Source organism: Rhineura floridana, chromosome 9, assembly GCF_030035675.1.
Source record: "Rhineura floridana isolate rRhiFlo1 chromosome 9, rRhiFlo1.hap2, whole genome shotgun sequence".
Classification (NCBI taxonomy): domain Eukaryota; kingdom Metazoa; phylum Chordata; class Lepidosauria; order Squamata; family Rhineuridae; genus Rhineura; species Rhineura floridana.
The window spans coordinates 124,545,057-124,564,823 of NC_084488.1; the positions used below are offsets into that span (position 1 = coordinate 124,545,057).

Genomic DNA, 19,767 nt, shown 5'->3' on the forward strand with positions numbered 1-19,767 from the left:
TTTCTAGATTCACTCATTAACAGACCTCTGTTTGCCTGCTTTCCACATTCAATCTACTTAGCTGCAAGGATCTGGATTTCTCCTCCGGATGTTCTCGAAGGGAACACGGTGAACCTTACCTGTGCGGTTGCCAGTGATGCAGCCGGCGAGCCGCACTATACCTGGTACAAGAACAGCAGGTGGTACGCAGAAGGCCCGTCCAAGATGCTGGCACTTCCCCACGCCACCGTTGCTGATTCTGGATCCTACTACTGCACAGTGAAGAATGGGGAAAGGGTCCGGAACTCCTCCTTGGGCACTCTGAATGTCCTCTGTAAGTTCTGGGGGTGGCTGAATTTGCAAACTGTCCTTGTGCATCCCATCCCAGTGGTGACTGGGGCCCATTGGGACTGCTGGGGCAGAAGGCAAGGAGCCAGAGCCAGTGACAGGCAGCACCAACTCATTCTGCTTGGGCCCCCATCTTCTTCCTCCTCCTCCCTGCTGAGTTCTCCAAGGGGCAGCACTGAGGCTAAGGAGGAGGAAGCTGACAGGCGGGGCCACTCCCTGGACTGGCTGCAAGTAAGAAGGCAGGCAGGTGGGGGCTGGCTGAGGGCAGGCTGAGTTTGGTGGGGCAGTGCTCCATCTGCCCTAGTGGATCAGCCCTCAGTTCATGGTTCCCAGTTCACCAAGTAGTGAGAAGGTTTTTTTGAGGGGGAGTGCCACCAAGGGTTCCGTTCCTTTTGGATGAGAGAGCTTCATTTGGAGGGGGGTGTTATGTGCCTTCAAGTTGACTATGACTTATGGCGACTGTATGAATCAGCAACCTCCAACAGCATCTGTCATGAACCACCCTGCTCAGATCTTGTAAGTTCAGGTCTGTGGCTTCCTTTACAGAATCAATCCACCTCTTGTTTGGCCTTCCTCTTTTTCTACTCCCTTCTGTTTTTCCCAGCATTAGTCTTTTGTAGTGAATCCTGTCTTTTTGAAAGAAGTGTATTTTGGTAATGCCTGCTTTATCTGGGAGGTGATGACCAGAAAGCTCTGTGACGTTGCTCCATAATGCTTGCTTTGCAGAAGCTTGATGCTGCCACAGAGTGATAAGTAGGCATGCGTGACGGTGAATGAGTATGCAAGAAAATAAGACAACCTCCGCCAGCCTGATGCCCTCCAGCTGTCTTGGGCTACAAGCCGTCAGCCCCAGTTCAAAACTGCTGGACGGCACCAGGTTGGCAAAGGGCTGACATAAAGCCCAGCTGGTTCAGACCAAACATCCAACTAGTCCAGTGTCCAGTTCCTCACATCATGGCGTTGCTGGGTATTGAAAGGAGATGGGGCACAGGGCCGTGGCTCCAATTTGCATACAGTTTGCATATGATAATTAACATGTACTAATACTTCTGGGAAGTTAGTGTGGTGGGTAGCTGGAGGGAGGTGTCTCCCCAACAATTTGCTTTGCAGTGCACACCCAGCCACCCCATATATTATTTATCTGTTTAAATATTTAGAAACCACACTTAGAATCATAGAACAGTAGAGCTGGCAGGGGCCTATAAGGCCATCTAGTCCAACCCCTTGCTCAGTGCAGGAATACAACTGAAAGCATAAGGACAGTGCTATTAAATTAAACATACATGTAAATGGCCAATTGCCAAGAAAATCCAACACGGTCACATTTGACTTCAAAAGAGGAAACTTCACAAAAATGAGGGGATTGGTAAAAAGAAAGCTGAAAAACAAAGTCCAGAGGGTCACATCACTTGAAAATGCTTGGAAGTTGTTTAAAAACACTATATTAGAAGCTCAACTGGAGTGCATACCGCAGATCAGAAAAGGTACCGCCAGGGCCAAGAAGATGCCAGCATGGTTAACGAGCAAAGTCAAGGAAGCTCTTAGAGGCAAAAAGTCTTCCTTCAGAAAATGGAAGTCTTGTCCGAATGAAGAAAATAAAAAAGAACACAAACTCTGGCAAAAGAAATGCAAGAATAAGGGATGCTAAAAAAGAATTTGAGGAGCACATTGCTAAGAACATAAAAACCAACAACAAAAATTTCTATAAATACATTCAAAGCAGGAGACCATCTAGGGAGGCGATTGGACCCTTGGATGATAAGGGAGTCAAAGGTGTACTAAAGAACGATAAGGAGATTGCAGAGAAGCTAAATGAATTCTTTGCATCTGTCTTCACAGTGGAAGATATAGGGCAGATCCCTGAACCTGAACTAACATTTGCAGGAAGGGATTCTGAGGAACTGAGACAAATAGTGGTAACGAGAGAGGAAGTTCTAAGCTTAATGGACAATATAAAAACTGACAAATCACTGGGCCCGGATGGCATCCACCCGAGAGTTCTCAAAGAACTCAAATGTGAAATTGCTGATCTGCTAACTAAAATATGTAACTTGTCCCTCGGGTCCTCCTCCGTGCCTGAGGACTGGAAAATGGCAAATGTAACGCCAATCTTCAAAAAGGGATCCAGAGGGGATCCCGGAAATTACAGGCCAGTTAGCTTAACTTCTGTCCCTGGAAAACTGGTAGAAAGTATTATTAAAGCTAGATTAACTAAGCACATAGAAGAACAAGCCTTGCTGAAGCAGAGCCTGCATGGCTTCTGCAAGGGAAAGTCCTGTCTCAGTAACCTATTAGAATTCTTTGAGAGTGTCAACAAGCATATAGATAGAGGTGATCCAGTGGACATAGTGTACTTAGACTTTCAAAAAGCGTTTGACAAGGTACCTCACCAAAGGCTTCTGAGGAAGCTTAGCAGTCATGGAATAAGAGGAGAGGTCCTCTTGTGGATAAGGAATTGGTTAAGAAGCAGAAAGCAGAGAGTAGGAATAAACGGACAGTTCTCCCAATGGAGGGCTGTAGAAAGTGGAGTCCCTCAAGGATCGGTATTGGGACCTGTACTTTTCAACTTGTTCATTAATGACCTAGAATTAGGAGTGAGCAGTGAAGTGGCCAAGTTTGCTGATGACACTAAATTGTTCAGGGTTGTTAAAACAAAAAGGGATTGTGAAGAGCTCCAAAAAGATATCTCCAAACTGAGTGAATGGGCGGAAAAATGGCAAATGCAATTCAATATAAACAAGTGTAAAATTATGCATATTGGAGCAAAAAATCTTAATTTCACATATACGCTCATGGGGTCTGAACTGGCAGTGACCGACCAGGAGAGAGACCTCGGGGTTGTAGTGGACAGCACGATGAAAATGTCGACCCAGTGTGTGGCAGCTGTGAAAAAGGCAAATTCCATGCTAGCGATAATTAGGAAAGGTATTGAAAATAAAACAGCCAATATCATAATGCCGTTGTATAAATCTATGGTGCGGCCGCATTTGGAATACTGTGTACAGTTCTGGTCGCCTCATCTCAAAAAGGATATTATAGAGTTGGAAAAGGTTCAGGAGAGGGCAACCAGAATGATCAAGGGGATGGAGCGACACCCTTACGAGGAAAGGTTGCAACATTTGGGGCTTTTTAGTTTAGAGAAAAGGCGGGTCAGAGGAGACATGATAGAAGTGTATCAAATTATGCATGGCATTGAGAAAGTGGACAGAGAAAAGTTCTTCTCCCTCTCTCATAATACTAGAACTCGTGGACATTCAAAGAAGCTGAATGTTGGAAGATTCAGGACAGACAAAAGGAAGTACTTCTTTACTCGGCGCATAGTTAAACTATGGAATTTGCTCCCACAAGATGCAGTAATGGCCACCAGCTTGGACGGCTTTAAAAGAAGATTAGCCAAATTCATGGAGGACAGGGCTATCAATGGCTACTAGCCGTGATGGCTGTGCTGTGCCACCCTAGTCAGAGGCAGCATGCTTCTGAAAACCAGTTGCCGGAAGCCTCAGGAGGGGAGAGTGTTCTTGCACTCGGGTCCTGCTTGCGGGCTTCCCCCAGGCACCTGGTTGGCCACTGTGAGAACAGGATGCTGGACTAGATGGGCCACTGGCCTGATCCAGCAGGCTCTTTTTATGTTCTTATGTTCTTATGACATAAACCTTAAGTGCTTAAAACACTTAAAGCACTTTCATATAACAGACATATTAAGGCAGTAGACAGACGAAAAACACAGTCTCACAATAAAAACATCAAATACATCAATAAGAGTTGGCAAAAAACACACAACTCAGCTCAGATTTGAAAAATCTGTGTGAATCATATAGTACTTAGAAGATGCCTTAAAATGAGCAGGGATGACTCCTGCTGAACTTCTATTGGAAAAGAGTTCAACAGGGCAGGGCCAGCCCCACTGAAAGTTCGGCCCCTGGTAAAGGCCAGGTGAACCTAGGGGCATATGGGACCACCAGAAGCATCCCATCAGAAGACCTCAGTAATCAAGGCAGAGCATAAGGAATCAGGCAGTCCATAAGGTACTTTGGGTTCAAGTTTTTTAGGGCTTTGTGAATTAAAAAAAGAACCTTGAATCTGGCCTGGTAGCACATCAGTAACCAGCATGCCTCTCTCAGCAGTGGAGTAACATGACAGCCAGTGTGGTGTAATGGTGTGGGTGTTGGACTATGACCTGTGAGACCAGGGTTCAAATCCCCACTGAGCCATGAAGCTCACTGGATGACCTTGGGCCAGTCACCATCTCTTAGTCTAACCTACCTCACAGGGTTGTTGTGAGGATAAAATGGGGAGGGGGTTGTTGTTGTTGTTGTTATGTACCTCCAAGTCGACTATGACTTATGGCGACCCTATGAATCAGCGACCTCCAAGAGCATCTGTCATGAACCACCCTGCTCAGATCTTGTAAGTTCAGGTTTGTGGCTTCCTTTATGGAATCAATCCATCTCTTGTTTGGCCTTCCTCTTTTTCTACTCCCTTCTGTTTTTCCCAGCATTATTGTCTTTTCTAGTGAATCATGTCTTCTCATTATGTGTCCAAAGTATGATAATCTCAGTTTCATCATTTTAGCTTCTAGTGACAGTTCTGGTTTAATTTATTCTAACATCCAATTATTTGTCTTTTTCGCAGTCCATGGTATGCGCAAAGCTCTCCTCCAGCACCACATTTCAAATGAGTTGATTTTTCTCTTATCTGCCTTTTTCACTGTCCAACTTTCACATCCATACATAGAGATTGGGAATACCATGGGCTGAATGATCCTGACTTTGGTGTTCAGTGATACGTCTTTGCATTTGAGGACCTTTTCTAGTTCTCTCACAGCTGCCCTCCCGAGTCCTAGCCTTCTTCTGATTTCTTGACTATTCTCTCCATTTCGGTTAATGATTGTGCCAAGGTATTGATAATCCTTGACAAGTTCAGTGTCCTCATTGTCAACTGTAAAGTTACATAAATTTTCTGTTGTCATTACTTTAGTCTTTTTGACGTTGGGCTGTAGTCCTGCTTTTGTGCTTTCCTCTTTAACTTTCATCAGCATTCGTTTCAAATCATTACTGGTTTCTGCTAAGAGTATGGTATCGTCTGCATATCTTAAATTATTGATGTTTCTCCCTCCAGTTTTCACACCTCCTTCATCTTGGTCCAATCCTGCTTTCCGTATGATATGTTCTGCATACAGATTAAACAAACAGGGTGATAAAATACAACCCTGTCTCACACCCTTTCCGATGGGGAACCAATCAGTTTCTCCATATTCTGTCCTTACAGTAGCCTCTTGTCCAGAGTATAGGTTGCGCATCAGGACAATCAGATGCTGTGGCACCCCCATTTCTCTTAAAGCATTCCATAGTTTTTCATGATCTACACAGTCAAAGGCTTTGCTGTAGTCTATAAAGCACAGGGTGATTTTCTTCTGAAATTCCTTGCTCCATTCCATTATCCAACGTATGTTTGCGATATGATCTCTGGTGCCTCTTCCCTTTCTAAATCCAGCTTAGACGTCTGGCATTTCTCGGTCCATATATGGTAAGAGCCGTTGTTGAGCATAGAGTGGGTTTTTCCTCACATCAATGATTTCCGGGAATGTCAGCCCAGTCCTATATAGCTCCACATGGGACTTCAGAAGAGGAGCTAGGTTCAGTGGCAGGGATACTTCCTTAAGCTGGCCACCTCTGGATAAAAAGTCTGCTTCTTTCTGGTAAAATCTTGAGCATTACTTTACTTGCATGGGATATTAAGGCAATAGTTCGGTAATAACTGCATTCTCTGGGATCCCCTTTCTTTGGAAGTGGGATATATATTGAACGCTTCCAGTCTGTGGGCCATTGTTTAGTTTTTCATATTTCTTGACAAATTTTTGTCAAAATTTGGACAGATTCAGTCTCAGTAGCATGTAGCAACTCTATTGGTATGCCGTCTATTCCTGGTGATTTGTTTCTTCCAAGAATTTTAAGAGCAGCTTTCACCTCACATTCTAAAATTTCTGGTTCTTCATCATATGGTTCCTCCGTGAATGAATCTGTCATCCTGGCATCTCTTTTATAGAGTTCTTCACTATATTACTTCCATCTTCCTTTTACTTCATCTCAGTCAGTCAGTGTGTTCCCCTGTTGATTATTCAACATCCCTCCTCTTGGTTTAAATTTCCCTTTCATTTCTCTAATCTTTTGGAATAGGGCTCTTGTTCTTCCCATTTTGTTGTCCTTTTCTATTTCTATACAATAACTATTGTAATAGTTTTCTTTGTCCCTACGTACTAGTTGTTGTATAGTTACATTTAGGGTTCTGACCGTGTTTCTATCTCCTTTTGCTTTTTCTTTCCTTCTCTCTTTAACCATTTTAAGAGTTTCTTCAGTCATCCATTGAGGTCTTTCTCTCTTTTTCACAAGAGGTATTGTCCTTTTGCATTCTTCCCTGATCATGTCTCTGACTTCAGTCCATAGTTCTTCTGGTTCTCTGTCAACTAAGTTTAAAGCCTCAAACTTGTTCCTTATTTGATCTTTATATTCTTCTGGGATGTTATTCAAATTGTATTTTGGCATTATGAGTGCTTTGTTGTTCTTCTTTACTCTGATTTTCAATACGATCAGTTCATGATCTGTACTGCAGTCTGCTCCTGGTCTTGTTTTTGCAGAAAATATGGAACTTCTCCATCTTCTGTTTCCAATTATATAATCAATTTGATTCCTATATTGACCATCTGGTGATGTCCACGTGTACAGTCATCTTTTTGGTTGCTCAAAAAATGTGTTGGCAAGAAACAAATGATTGGCTTCACAGAATTCACTAAGTCTTTCTCCTGCTTCATTTCTGTCCCCTAAGCCCCATTTCCCCACAATTCCTAGTTCTTCTCTGTTCCCTACTTTTGCATTCCAGTCCCCCATGATTATCATCATATCTTGTTTTGGTGTGTGATCAATTTCCTCCTGTACTTCTGCGTAAAATCTCTCCAATTCTTCTTCTTCTGCGTTTGACGTTGGAGCGTAAACTTGGATGATGGTTATGTTAATAGGTTTTCCATTTAATCTCTTTGATATCACTCGCTCAGACCTTGCGTTGTAGCTCCTAATTGCTTTTGCTACATCACTTCTCACTATTAAAGCAACCACGTTTCTTCTTGATTTCTCATTTCCTGCATAAAATATTTTGTAGTTGCCTGATTGAAAATGTCCCATTCCCGTCCATTTTAATTCACTCACACCAAGTATTGTAATGTTGATATGCTCCATTTCTTGCTTGACAATTTCTAACTTTCCCTGGTTCATGCTTCTCACATTCCATGTTCCTATTTTGTATGTCGTACAACTCCGGACTCTCCTTTCGCATCTGTGCACATCAGCCTCTGGGCTTCCTTTCGGCTTTGACCCTGCTGCGTCATTAGTCACAGCGCTACTCGTACTTGTCCTTTCTTCTTCCCCAGTAGCTTGGTGAGTGCCTTCTGACCAGGGGGTCTCATCTTCCAGCACTATCTCGTGTTGCATTTTGGATACTCTGTTCATAGGGTTTTTGTGGTAAGAGGTATTCAGAGGTGATTTACCATTGCCTTCCTCTGAGTTTGGATGCCTCTTAGTCTGGTGTCTCAGCTGTGACCATTCTGCCATGGGTGCTCCTGCCAGGAGTCTAGCCTTTTGGTCTAGATTCCTGACGGCATTGCTCTCAGCTTCTTCAACACTCTCAAACCCCCTCACCACGTTAAGGTGTGCATCCTACGGGGGGGAGGGGGGGAGAACCATATATACAAGCTCCTTGGAGAAGAGGTGGGATAAAAATGTAAAAAATAATAAATAAATAAATGTTGCCAATACCCTCTTCTGTGAGCAGTCTGATTATTGCATTCTCCACTAGCTGCAGCTTCCAAACTAGATACAGCTATAAAGAAAGTTTTTTTTAAAAAAAAAGTTTGTGAAAAAGAGAAGTGTCAGGAGGTCAGGGAACTGCTAGAAAAGATCTGGGACTCACCCCCTAATGATGCCCCTGCTCCCCCCACACACACACAATGGCCAGCCAGGTGCTTCTGGGATGTCCCAAAGGAGGCATGAAGGCATAAAGTGAAGTGATACCTTTCCTCTGTGGCAACAACATCAATATGATTATTTTTTTAAAAAAAATGCTAGGGGGGTCCTTCTCTCCTTCGAACGATTGCCAGAAGCCGCACCTGGCCAAGCCACCCTCTCACCTCCGACTTCCAGCTGCTGTGTTCCTTGTGGCGTGGCGCGTGCGTGCATCACAAGGGTACATGTTACCTTCTGGATATGCTCCATCCTAGAGCCCTGCTGATTTTGCTTCTCTTTTTTTCTGGAAGATCCTCCCAGGGATGCTTGGGTGAAGTCATTCTTGGAGACGAAGAAGGGGATGGTGGCCATCATTGTGTGCACTGTGGACAGCAACCCCCCCTCCACACTCTTGCTCCACCGAGGCAACAAAGTCCTTGCGGGCAGCTCCTTCCCAGCCAGCGGGGCACCAGACCGTAAGCTGAGCGCTGCGTCCTCTCCCAACTCCTTGAGACTTGAGATCACGGACGTTGGCCTGGACGACGAAGGGATGTACGAGTGCTCGGCTAGTAATGCCATCGGCGAGAGTGTTGCCTCCTTAGCCTTCACTGTGGAGAGTGAGTATGGAGTCGTGATGGCAGGTGGCACTTGGGGGAGGGGCATAGCTCCATGGGAGAACATCTGCTTTGCATGCAGAAGGTCCCCGGTTCAATCCCCGATGGCATCTCCAGGCAGGGCTGGGCATGTTCCTTGCCTGAAACTCTGGAGAGCCGCTGCCAGTCAGTGCAGACAGTACTAAGCTAGATGTACCAATGGTATGAGGCACCTTCCTATGTTTGGCTGGCAGTGGCCTTCAGAGGTCTCAGGCGGGGGTCTTTCCCAGCCAGCTAGCTGAGATCAGCAGGGGATGAGCTCAGGGGCTCTGCTTGGTGCTCTGCCTCTGAGCTGTGGGTCCTCCTAGGCACACGTCCCTGCCTTGCCTTCACATCTCCACTTCCTGCCTTAGACGTGATGCCTGCCCTTAGCGGCGGGCAATTATTTATTAAGACCTTCACTCCACCATCCTCAAATTCTGTGATGAGGAGAAATGCATGTTACATCTGTTTAATCAGCATTCAACAGCATGGTAGTTGTCATCTTTATTTATTGATTTATTATTTGATTTCCATCCCGCCCTTCCTCCCAGCAGGAGCCCAGGGCAGCAAACAGAAGTGCTAAAAACACTTCGAAACATCATAAAAACAGACCTTAAAATATATTAAAACAAAACAATGTTAAAAACATACAAAAGCTTTAAAAACATCTTTACAAAAAGGGTTAAAATATTATTTAAAAAACACATATTAACAAGCAATTCTGACACAGACACAGACTGGGATAAGGTCTCAACCTAAAAGGCTTGTTGAAAGAGGAAAGTCCTCAAAAGGCACCGAAAAGATAGCAGAGATGGCGCCTGCCTAATATTCAAGGGGAGGGAATTCCACAGGGAATTGACACAACCTTTGCCAACCTGGCACCCTCCAGCTATTCTGGATTACAACTCCTGGCAGCCCCAGCTGGCATGGTCATGCTGGCCAGCGCTGATGACAGTCAAGAAGGAAAAAAGCTCTGGCTACTGGATCAGGCCAAAGGGAGGCCATCTAGTCCAGCCTCCTGTTCTCACGGTGGCCAGCCACAGGCCCCAATGGGAAGCCCCCAAGCAGGACCTGAGCGCAAGAGCATCTCCCCTCCTGTGGTTTCCAGCAACTGGTATTTGGAAGCACATTGCCGCTGACAGTGGTGGTAAAGCATAGCCATCATGGAAAGTAGCCACTGAGAGCCTTTTCCTCCATGAATTTGTCTAATCCTGTCCAAGGAGGTGGTCATCACTCCATAGTTTAATGATATGCTGTGTGTAGAAGTCCTATCTTTTGTCTATCCTGACAATCAGCTTCATTGCATGTCTATGAGTTCTAGTATTTTGGCAGAAGGAGACACATTGCCAGAGGGCACCAGGTTGGGGAAGGTGGTAAAGCTGATGATTTCCTGGCTGAAGCTGGCTTCAGTCCATTGCAACTTCATTCTTGTTCTCCTTGTAGCTACAAGGGTTGTGATCAAGCCAGTCGCGGATGTGCACGAGGGGAGTCGTGTCTCCCTCACCTGCGAAGACAAAAGCTCCCCATCAGGTGCTGTTTACACCTGGTACAAGAACACAAGGTGGCTCTCTGAGGGCTCCGCCCCCTCCCTCGTCTTCCAGGCAGTGGCCAGCAGCAACATGGGCTCCTATTCCTGCCAAGTTCAGAATGAGAGGGGTATCAGGAAGTCTCTACCTGCCGCTCTGCGTGTGCTCTGTGAGTGCTTTTGTATTTACAGAAAAAAACATTTCCTCTTGGACTGGGTGTGTGTGCAGCAGGAACGTGAAGCATTCCTTGAGCCATGATGGGGCTGTTCTGGAAGTCTGCACATTGGAATCTGTCAAGGCTACCCTTTTTGTCCAGGGCTGAGCTCAGAGAAAACTGGGTCTGTGTGTGTGTGTTTTGCACTTGCTGTACACAGCGCTTCTTGGCTAGTGCCTGTGACACCATGGCCTTTGACATCTGAGAGAGAGAGCTGTTAGGATCTACCTTATTCTTGTGACTGTAATTTGTTCTGAACTATTTTTAATATTATATTTTGAAATAATAATAGTAATAGTAATAATTCTCTTCAACTTATAAAGAGTTGGGTGTTGTTTCAATAATAATGATAATAACAACAACTTTAGCTAAACACACATACAGTGCTCATCAACTGTAGTATTGGGAAAGAGAAGGGGGATTCTTGTAAAAATCTTGAAATTTCAACAAGCATTAAATAATAAGAAAAAAAGAATGGAACCCACTTGAAGTCTGGAGGAAGAGGCAGAATTGACAGCTAAATCAGCATTCTTATTGCTGATCTCTACATTTGTAGATTGCAATCTGAATGTGGGTAAAATCTAGGAGAAAAAACAGCTGTGACTTCAGTGTTTTAGCTATGAGTGCATGCAGCCTGAGAGACACACACTGAGGACTTGGGGATGGAAGGACCTGTCCATTTTAGTTTCTCAATGTTTCTCATTTTCCCAGTCTTAAGTCCAGTTCACCATATTTCTGCATCCGTTTGTGATTTTTTAAAAACAACAACAAACTTCTACGTGAAAATTCATATCATTTTCATGCACATTTCTGCTAACATACACATTTTATGCACAATTCTACATAATATACATTGTTGCAAGCCATTTCCCCTAATATAATGTATTTTTCACATTACTTTCACTAATATGCACACTTTTGACACTTTCCCCTAACATGCACATTTTTGTATAATTTTTTTGATTGGCAAATGCCATCACAAAGTTCAAGGAATTGCAAATTTCGAAAGATAGTTCCCATGCCAATTAAGTGGGTTCACATTAAAATGTGAACTGAAATGAATCTCTCCCCCTCTTCATCCCTTTTCAGGACTAGAAATGTTTCTTACAAAGCAATTTGCAATACCTTCCTGACACTTGGTTGTGGTATCCGGGGTTTGCATCTGCCACTTATCACCATGCCACCACCCCTTGTGCAGAAAAACCTTCTCCTTTTGTGACTGACATGACTCATCATCTTTTTGCCACAGATGCTCCAAAGAAGCCTTCCTTGATGTCCTTCCTGGAGACTCACTCTGGGAGCCAGGCCATCATACAGTGCACTGTTGAGAGCCACCCATCATCAGAAATTACCCTGTATAGAGAGAATGTGGTTGTGGCTTCCAGCCGAAGTGACAACACGTTGCTTACCCAACGGCTCAACATTTACTTGGCCCACAACTCCCTGAAAGTTGAAATCAAGAAGATTCTTTTGGAGGATGAAGGACACTACCGATGCCTAGCTAACAACACTTATGGGACATCCATGGCTTCCGTGCACTTCAGTGTGGAAAGTGAGTGATTCTCCTCCACTCTCTTTCCTTCCTACTTAGGGCTGATTCACATGGGAGCTAAATTTCATATTACAGACAAAGTTTTTGCCATCGCATTAGATTTGCAAGGTTCACACTTCCTACATTCCAATCACTGTTTTCCATTCACGCTGAAGGGAAAGGATCAATCACGCAGCTTCCTAATGACTACGCCCTCTTAAGGTCAAAATACCACTTCCTCTGGTTACCTTGGCAATTGAGCATGCTCAGTTTGTTCCAGAGTAAGTTTCATTAAAAAAACCCTGAAGTGCGATTATTTGTATTTTCACAGCTACAATCCAGCTGAAATACAAATATTTGTTTGAACAGTGTTATGCTTTTTTGCACAAGTTAGGGGGGAAAGAAAAATAAAGCACCATTTGCAGCAGGCTTGCAGAATGGGAGCCAGCGGGAGGAGGAAGGAGTGGGTGTTGAGAGGAGGAGGATTGACACACCCACCTAAAAGCATCAGAGCACAGCATCTGCAAGCACTGGAGATACAAAGTGGAGACTTTTTCCCATCCCTTTTTGGATTAAAAGAGGATTGAGTTACTACGGATTTAAAGGGGAGAACTGCATTCTAGCTGCTGATTGCCTGCAACATCATGTGAACCATGCAAATTAAACAGGGATGCAAGTAGCACCAGACTCACATTAAACCTCCATGTGAATCAGCCCTTAGACTGTACACATACGTGGACACACAGACTGTAGGTCTGGCTTCCCCAACATAGTGCCTTATAGCTGCATAATGTATGAACAGTCTGTGACTGGAGGATGTCTCAGGGTCTCACATCCTTTTTTCCCCAGTCATGGTGGGGAAACAGGGGAGAGTGCATAGTGGCTGTTCTGAGAGTGTCAAGTAGGTTTAATTTCTCACTAGGGGGGCATCTCTTGCCCCATGGCAAAGGAGGGCAAATACTTTTGGTTTCTTTCTTGCTCTTTTCCTTCATTCAGGTGCAAGGGTCACGATAGAGCCTTCTCCAGATGTTCAGGAACGAGCCACAGCCAACTTGACCTGTGTGGTTGCCAGCCGGGCAGTGGGGGAGATGAACTACACCTGGTACAAGAACAGCAAATGGTTCCGGGATGGCCCTGAGCAGTCCCTCTTCCTGGAGCATGTGGTCAGAGACAATGCCGGCTCATACCACTGCCAGGCAATGGGGAGGACGGGAACCGTGACCTCTGCCTTGGTCATCCTGAATGTGCTTTGTGAGTGTTTGGGGGGGACTTAGAGGCCATCTGTAAAGGCTTTGATGTGCTCTTACGAGGCTGGCTCAGCCAAGCGGGCGATCCAGGCACCTGCCTCCCATGGCTAATTAGGGACAGCCCTTCCACCTCAGACCCTCCTCTCCTTCCCATTTAGCCTCAATGCCATCCTCATTCCTCTTTCCATACAACTGAATGGGAGCACAGATCCTTCCCAGGGGTCAGCAACCTTTCTGGGCCAGTGGAAGTTTTGCAAACTGGCTGCAGGTGCCAATCATGATGTAGTTTAAATGGGGGTGTGGCATAACTTAAAATGGCTGCCACATGTGAGAGAACAGAAATGGCACAGGCCTGCCCCCTCATCAGCTCCCCCCCAATGATGAGGGGGGAAAGGCACTTACCTTGGCCACCACCACACTCACTCACGGGAGAGAAGCTCTTTGCACCTCTCCTCTGTTCAAAACAGATGGGAGGGTGGTGATTTCTCTTTCGAAGCACCCCACTTTCATCCCCCCTCTGCCCCCCCTTCTTGCTCCATTTACCACCCAGATCACTCCCCTTTTTGTTTAGCTCCTCTGATAATGATCTGAGCCTTGAAAGGCACATAGAGCTGAAAGAGGAAGTGGGAGAGAGCGTCATGCTTCCAATTTCCTCTTTCAATTTCATGTGTTTTTCAAGGCTCAGATTGGCACCTGAGCAGCAGATCTGAGCCTTGAAAGGCACATGAAGGCAGAAGAGGAAGTGGGCAAGAATGTTGCTCTTCCGACTTCCTCCAGCTCTATGTACTTTTCGGGGGAGGGCAAGATGTAACCACCCTCACCACCTAATGACAGTGAGGCAGGCTTGGAAGTTCCCAAGGCCACCACTGAGCCCACTGGCACCATGTTTGTGACCTCTGGACTATATGGACCATCTTTTGTTCTTAATATGTACAGATGCACCCAACAATCCCTCCATAAGTACCTACCTGGACAATCAAAATGGGAAGGTGGGCATCATTGACTGCAAAGTTGATAGCCACCCACGTTCCACACTAGCCTTGTACAAAGGAGACCAACTTGTGGCTGACACCAACAGTTCCCATTCTGCTGCTGGTCGGCGCTTCAGGGCGTTCCCCTCCTATAACAGCCTGAGGCTGGAGATTCTAGACCTGATGGCAGAGGATTCAGGGCGTTACAGGTGCCATGCTGGCAACCAATATGGCAAGACAAATGATGCCATTGACTTCACTGCAGAAAGTAAGTAGAGCTCATGGGGGTGACAGCCGTGGGTTTTGGGGGAGAAACAGGGAGTCCGTGCATTTTTAAAATCAGTACAGAAGTCATAGGCAACTTCTGGCTCGTGGGCCAGATTTGGGTTGGTATGAATCCCAGTTTGGCCTGTGAGGCTATTTTCCCCAAACCACACCCTTCTATCCAACACCTGACATCATCTGTGAAGTCAAGTGTGGGTCAGGTTGAGATTGGCTGCACAGCTCAGTCCCCCCTTGGGTAAATGGATCATGCAGCTGATCCCTGCAAAAACCAGGCTTGGTGGGTGGTGAGTTCAACCCTGCTGGGTTGGCTGTGTGGTGAAGTTCTCTGTGGGAAGCCCAATGGTGCAGAAGTGGTGCAACCCCCACAGAAAGCAGCTTTGCCAGGGCTTTGCTGAACACAGAGCTGGCCAAGCCCCTTGGGCTGCAGTTCCCAAACACCTGACAACCAACTGCCTGTTGGGCCCTTGGGAAAAACCGTACAAGGGACCTGGACAGGTGGGTGCAACAACCCACCTGTCGATCATCTGATGTTATAATTGTTATGGAAATTTGTATATGCACAGATCGTCACCAGTCTGAGCTGCGTGTGTGCCAGTGCCTGTATTTACCTAAGTAGCAGGCTTTTACCCTGCATTTGGATCACTGAGACTTAAGACTTAGTAAAATAAGAAAAAGCTACCTTATTTGTAGGAATACATAGTAGATGGGAAAGGCATACCTAGTTCTAACTCAGTTGGAGGCACAATGCCCAGACGTGGGTCTTGCCCTCGTGGTTCAGGAGAGAGAGCAAAGACAGAGATGTCTCCTCTCTCCTCGAATGGTCGAAGAAGAAGACAACAAAGGAAGGAGGGGAAGGTCAGCTTCCCTGAGCATCTCAGTTTACAAGGGAAGGAAGTTAGTCAGAAAAGAGCACAGGTAAAGGTAGGCAAGCCTAGCCAGCTGCAGGACCCAAACTCTGTCTTCCTTCTGGAATACACACAAAAGAACCCAAACAGGAGTTGCTCTTGCCCCACTGCCAACAATAATGACATCAAGTGATTGACATTTGGGCTGTCCTGCCCACCTGCCAAAATTTGACGATATACGAACATAAGGACATAAGAAGAGCCTGCTGGATCCGGCCAGTGGCCCATCTAGTCCAGCATCCTGTTCTCACAGGGGCCAACCAGGTGCCTGGGGGAAGCCTGCAAGCAGGACCTGAGTGCAAGAACACTCTCCCCTCCTGAGGCTTCCGGCAACTGGTTTTCAGAAGCATGCTGCCTCTGACTAGGGTGACAAAGCACAGCCATCATGGCTAGTAGCCATTGATAGCCCTGTCCTCCATGAATTTGTCTAATCTTCTTTTAAAGCCATCCAAGCTGGTGGCCATTACTGCATCTTGTGGGAGCAAATTCCATAGTTTGACTATGCGCTGAGTAAAGAAGTACTTCCTTTAGTCTGTCCTGAATCTTCCAACATTCAGCTTCTTTGAATGTCCACGAGTTCTAGTATTATGAGAGAGGGAGAAAAACTTTTCTCTATCCACTTTCTCAATGCCATGCATAATTTGATACACTTCTATCATGTCTCCTCTGACCCGCCTTTTCTCTAAACTAAAAAGCCCCAAATGCTGCAACCTTTCCTCATAAGGGAGTCGCTCAATCCCCTTGATCATTCTGGTTGCCCTCTTCTGAACCTTTTCCAACTCTATAATATCCTTTTTGAGAGGAGGCGACCAGAACTGTACACAGTATTCCAAATGCGGCCGCACCATAGATTTATACAACAGCATTATGATATCGACTGTTTTATTTTCAATACCTTTCCTAATTATCGCTAGCATGGATTTTGCCTTTTTCACAGCTGCCGCACACTGGGTCAACATTTTCTTTTTTTTTTCAATTAATTTTTATTCAAATTTTCAAAACCAAAACAATACAAAAAGAAAAAACACAAATCCATAACTAATACAATAAAAAGAAAAAAACATATAAAAAAAATTGACTTCCGATTTGTCATAGTTCAGCTATAAGTCTATAATATATAACAAGCCTGTAACTTATAGATTATAAAATCACCTTCCTCCAGCGGTTATCTTAATTGGTTACAAATCTCATTAACATCATATCATTTTATTCTTCCACAAAAAGTCAAAGAGAAGTTTCCAATCCTTGAGATATATGTCCATCAATTTTTTTTCTAGATAAACATGTCAATTAATCCAACTCATCAAGTCTACTAAGTCCAGTAATTTCAAATCGCTCTTCTTCCATTATCCGTATTGGTTCCGTCTTCCATCTTCCATCTTTACGCACCCCATAATCTTGCTGTCATAGTCATATAATAAGAGTCTGATAGGAATTTCCTTTTTCACAGATATTTTCTTGCCATCAGTTCCGAACATATCACTGAAGTATTGTTGCAAAGCCGCATCTCTATTCCTCTTTTTTATATGATACACTAGCACATCTCTTGAAGATTTTTCCATTGACACAAAACAGGGATTAATTCTGTTAGCTTTCTCCATTTCAAGTTCCATCAAATCCTTCCAGTCCAGGAATTTTTTTGAACCGATAATATCTTTATCTCCAATCTCTTCAATTCCTTCAGGGACAGCGCTGAGTTCCAAACCATAATATTTGTCTCCAGAATCCATCACAGCCAGGAAATCCAAATCTTTTTCCATATCCATATTTAATCCAATCTCCATAATTTGAACCATGCCTTTAATTTCTCTTTCATCCTTTTTTGGTTTTCCAGATCCATCTTTATTCTCCTTTCTCATAGAATCCTGAATTTCTTTCAGCTCCTGTCTCATTTCGTTAAATTCAATTCTCCACGCTTGACTATTATTTCTCAGTTCTTGTTTTATTGAGTTAATCCCATTCATTATTTTCTGAAACATGTCTAAAGATAAAGTCCCTTCTTGTACATCCATGATCTTCTTAATTGTCATTCTTAAAGCCAAAGAAACAAAACTCCTTCAATTTTCAATGTCCCAAGTAAAGAGCAGTTTATTTCTTTATCCAGTTACAAAGGAGTTAATCTTTCAAACCAACTAGCGTCACACTCTAGACAACCCTTATCTCTTATATGCCCAGAAGTGCAAAAACAGCTTTAGTTCACAGCGTCCAAAAAACTAGTAGCAGAAAAAATGAGCAGATTCGTCAAAAAAAAAAAGTAGATCAGAAAAAATAGTCCCAGACATATATTACACCAAAGTCTTATAAGTCAAAAAGAAAACCCTCATCCGTTGTAATCTTTATAATGCTATTTTCCGTGTCAGCTTTTTGCAATAAAAAAAAGATAGGCTATTTTTATTTTCTTCCTCCTTAGTTCCGTGAGTAAAAGAGAAGGAAAGTTTTGGCTCACCCAGGTTTTCTTAATTGCTGATTCTCTGACAAATCTCTTTAGCTGTGTAGATAAGAAAGTAAGAAAGCGTAGACAGGAGGATGCTTGCCTGTTAAACCGTTTTCTTTAAAAAAAACGGGTCACTTTTTCAGCTGAGCTAGCTATAAATCCTCGCTCCGTCCGAGCTGCTGGAAGACCTTCTTTCACAGACAATTCTGATGAATTCCAGTCTCCAACAATCACAACAAAGCTGTGTGGGAAATCTCACGTTTCTTCCTTATCCGGAAGAAATTATCCCCAGTCAAAAAAGACCCTTCTGACTGGATTTAAAACTGAAAAAGTTTCATCCAAGACGGGAGCCAGAGGCTGCACAGGTGGAGGGATCCTCCTGGGAAGTCCCACTGGGTCAACATTTTCATCGTGCTGTCCACTACAACCCCGAGGTCTCTCTCCTGGTCAGTCACCACCAGTTCAGACCCCATGAGCGTATATGTGAAATTAAGATTTTTTGCTCCAATATGCATAATTTTACACTTGTTTATATTGAATTGCATTTGTCATTTTCCCACCCATTCACTCAGTTTGGAGAGGACTTTTTGGAGCTCTTTGCAATCCCTTTTTGTTTTAACAACCCTGAACAATTTAGTGTCATCAGCAAACTTGGCCACTTCACTGCTCACTCCTAATTCTAGGTCATTAATGAACAAGTTGAAAAGTACAGGTCCCAATACCGATCCTTGAGGGACTCCACTTTCTACAGCCCTCCATTGGGAGAATTGTCCGTTTATTCCTACTCTCTGCTTTCTGCTTCTTAACCAATTCCTTGTCCACAAGAGGACCTCTCCTCTTATTCCATGACTGCTAAGCTTCCTCAGAAGTCTTTGGTGAGGTACCTTGTCAAACGCTTTTTGAAAGTCTAAGTACACTATGTCCACTGGATCACCTTTATCTATATGCTTGTTGACACTCTCAAAGAATTCTAATAGGTTACTGAGACAGGACTTTCCCTTGCAGAAGCCATGCTGGCTCTGCTTCAGCAAGGCTTGTTCTTCTGTGTGCTTAGTTAACCTAGCTTTAATAATACTTTCTACCAGTTTTCCAGGGACAGAAGTTAAGCTAACTGGCCTGTAATTTCCCCTTGGGAGCAGATGCAGACAACAGTCTGGACTGCTAGGCAAAAAAGGTTCCCCACCCTTGCAGTACAGAGGGATATGGGTTTGCTAAGGCTGGAGACATTCAAGAGAGTTCAACACAGGGGAGTTGCCATCGCTCGGTGGTTGGCAGCGTGCTTTGCAGGCAAAGGTCCCATGCTCAATCCTCGTAATCTCCAGTTAAAGGATTGCATAGAGGGGCTGAATGCCTCTCTATGTGGCCCTCAAAAACCCTTCCCAAGCCACAGCCCTCACTGCCCCGACTGTTTTTGTGTGGCTAGAATGTGTCCCTGAATTCTGGTCAAGCCTCTGGCTTGCCTGGAGGGAGGGGGCAGAGGGTGTGAGTGTGTGTGTAGAAACCTGCCTACTGCACAAAGGTAGAATGTACCATCATTGCTCCACCCACTTTTGCATCTGGCCCTGCCCACCACTGACATGCAGCCCCCGGAGGGTTGCTCAAAAGCAAATGCGGCCCTCAGGCTGGAAAAGGTTCTCCACCCCTGACATGGACGGTGGTAGGAAAGTCCTTTGCCAGTGAGATTAGACGACGCCAACACGA

General features: G+C 44.6%; 1 protein-coding gene across 2 annotated transcripts in view; it reads left to right on the forward strand.

The window, feature by feature from the left end:
* SIGLEC1 (sialic acid binding Ig like lectin 1) overlaps positions 1-19,767 on the forward strand; it is a 68,243-nt gene that overhangs the window by 41,517 nt on the left and 6,959 nt on the right. For both annotated transcript variants that reach the window (XM_061583643.1, XM_061583642.1), the window contains exons 14-19: positions 62-313; positions 8,630-8,935; positions 10,397-10,648; positions 11,943-12,245; positions 13,221-13,475; positions 14,408-14,710. In XM_061583643.1, the coding sequence (XP_061439627.1) occupies positions 62-313; positions 8,630-8,935; positions 10,397-10,648; positions 11,943-12,245; positions 13,221-13,475; positions 14,408-14,710 (1,671 nt within the window). The remainder of the gene's footprint in view (positions 1-61; positions 314-8,629; positions 8,936-10,396; positions 10,649-11,942; positions 12,246-13,220; positions 13,476-14,407; positions 14,711-19,767) is intronic.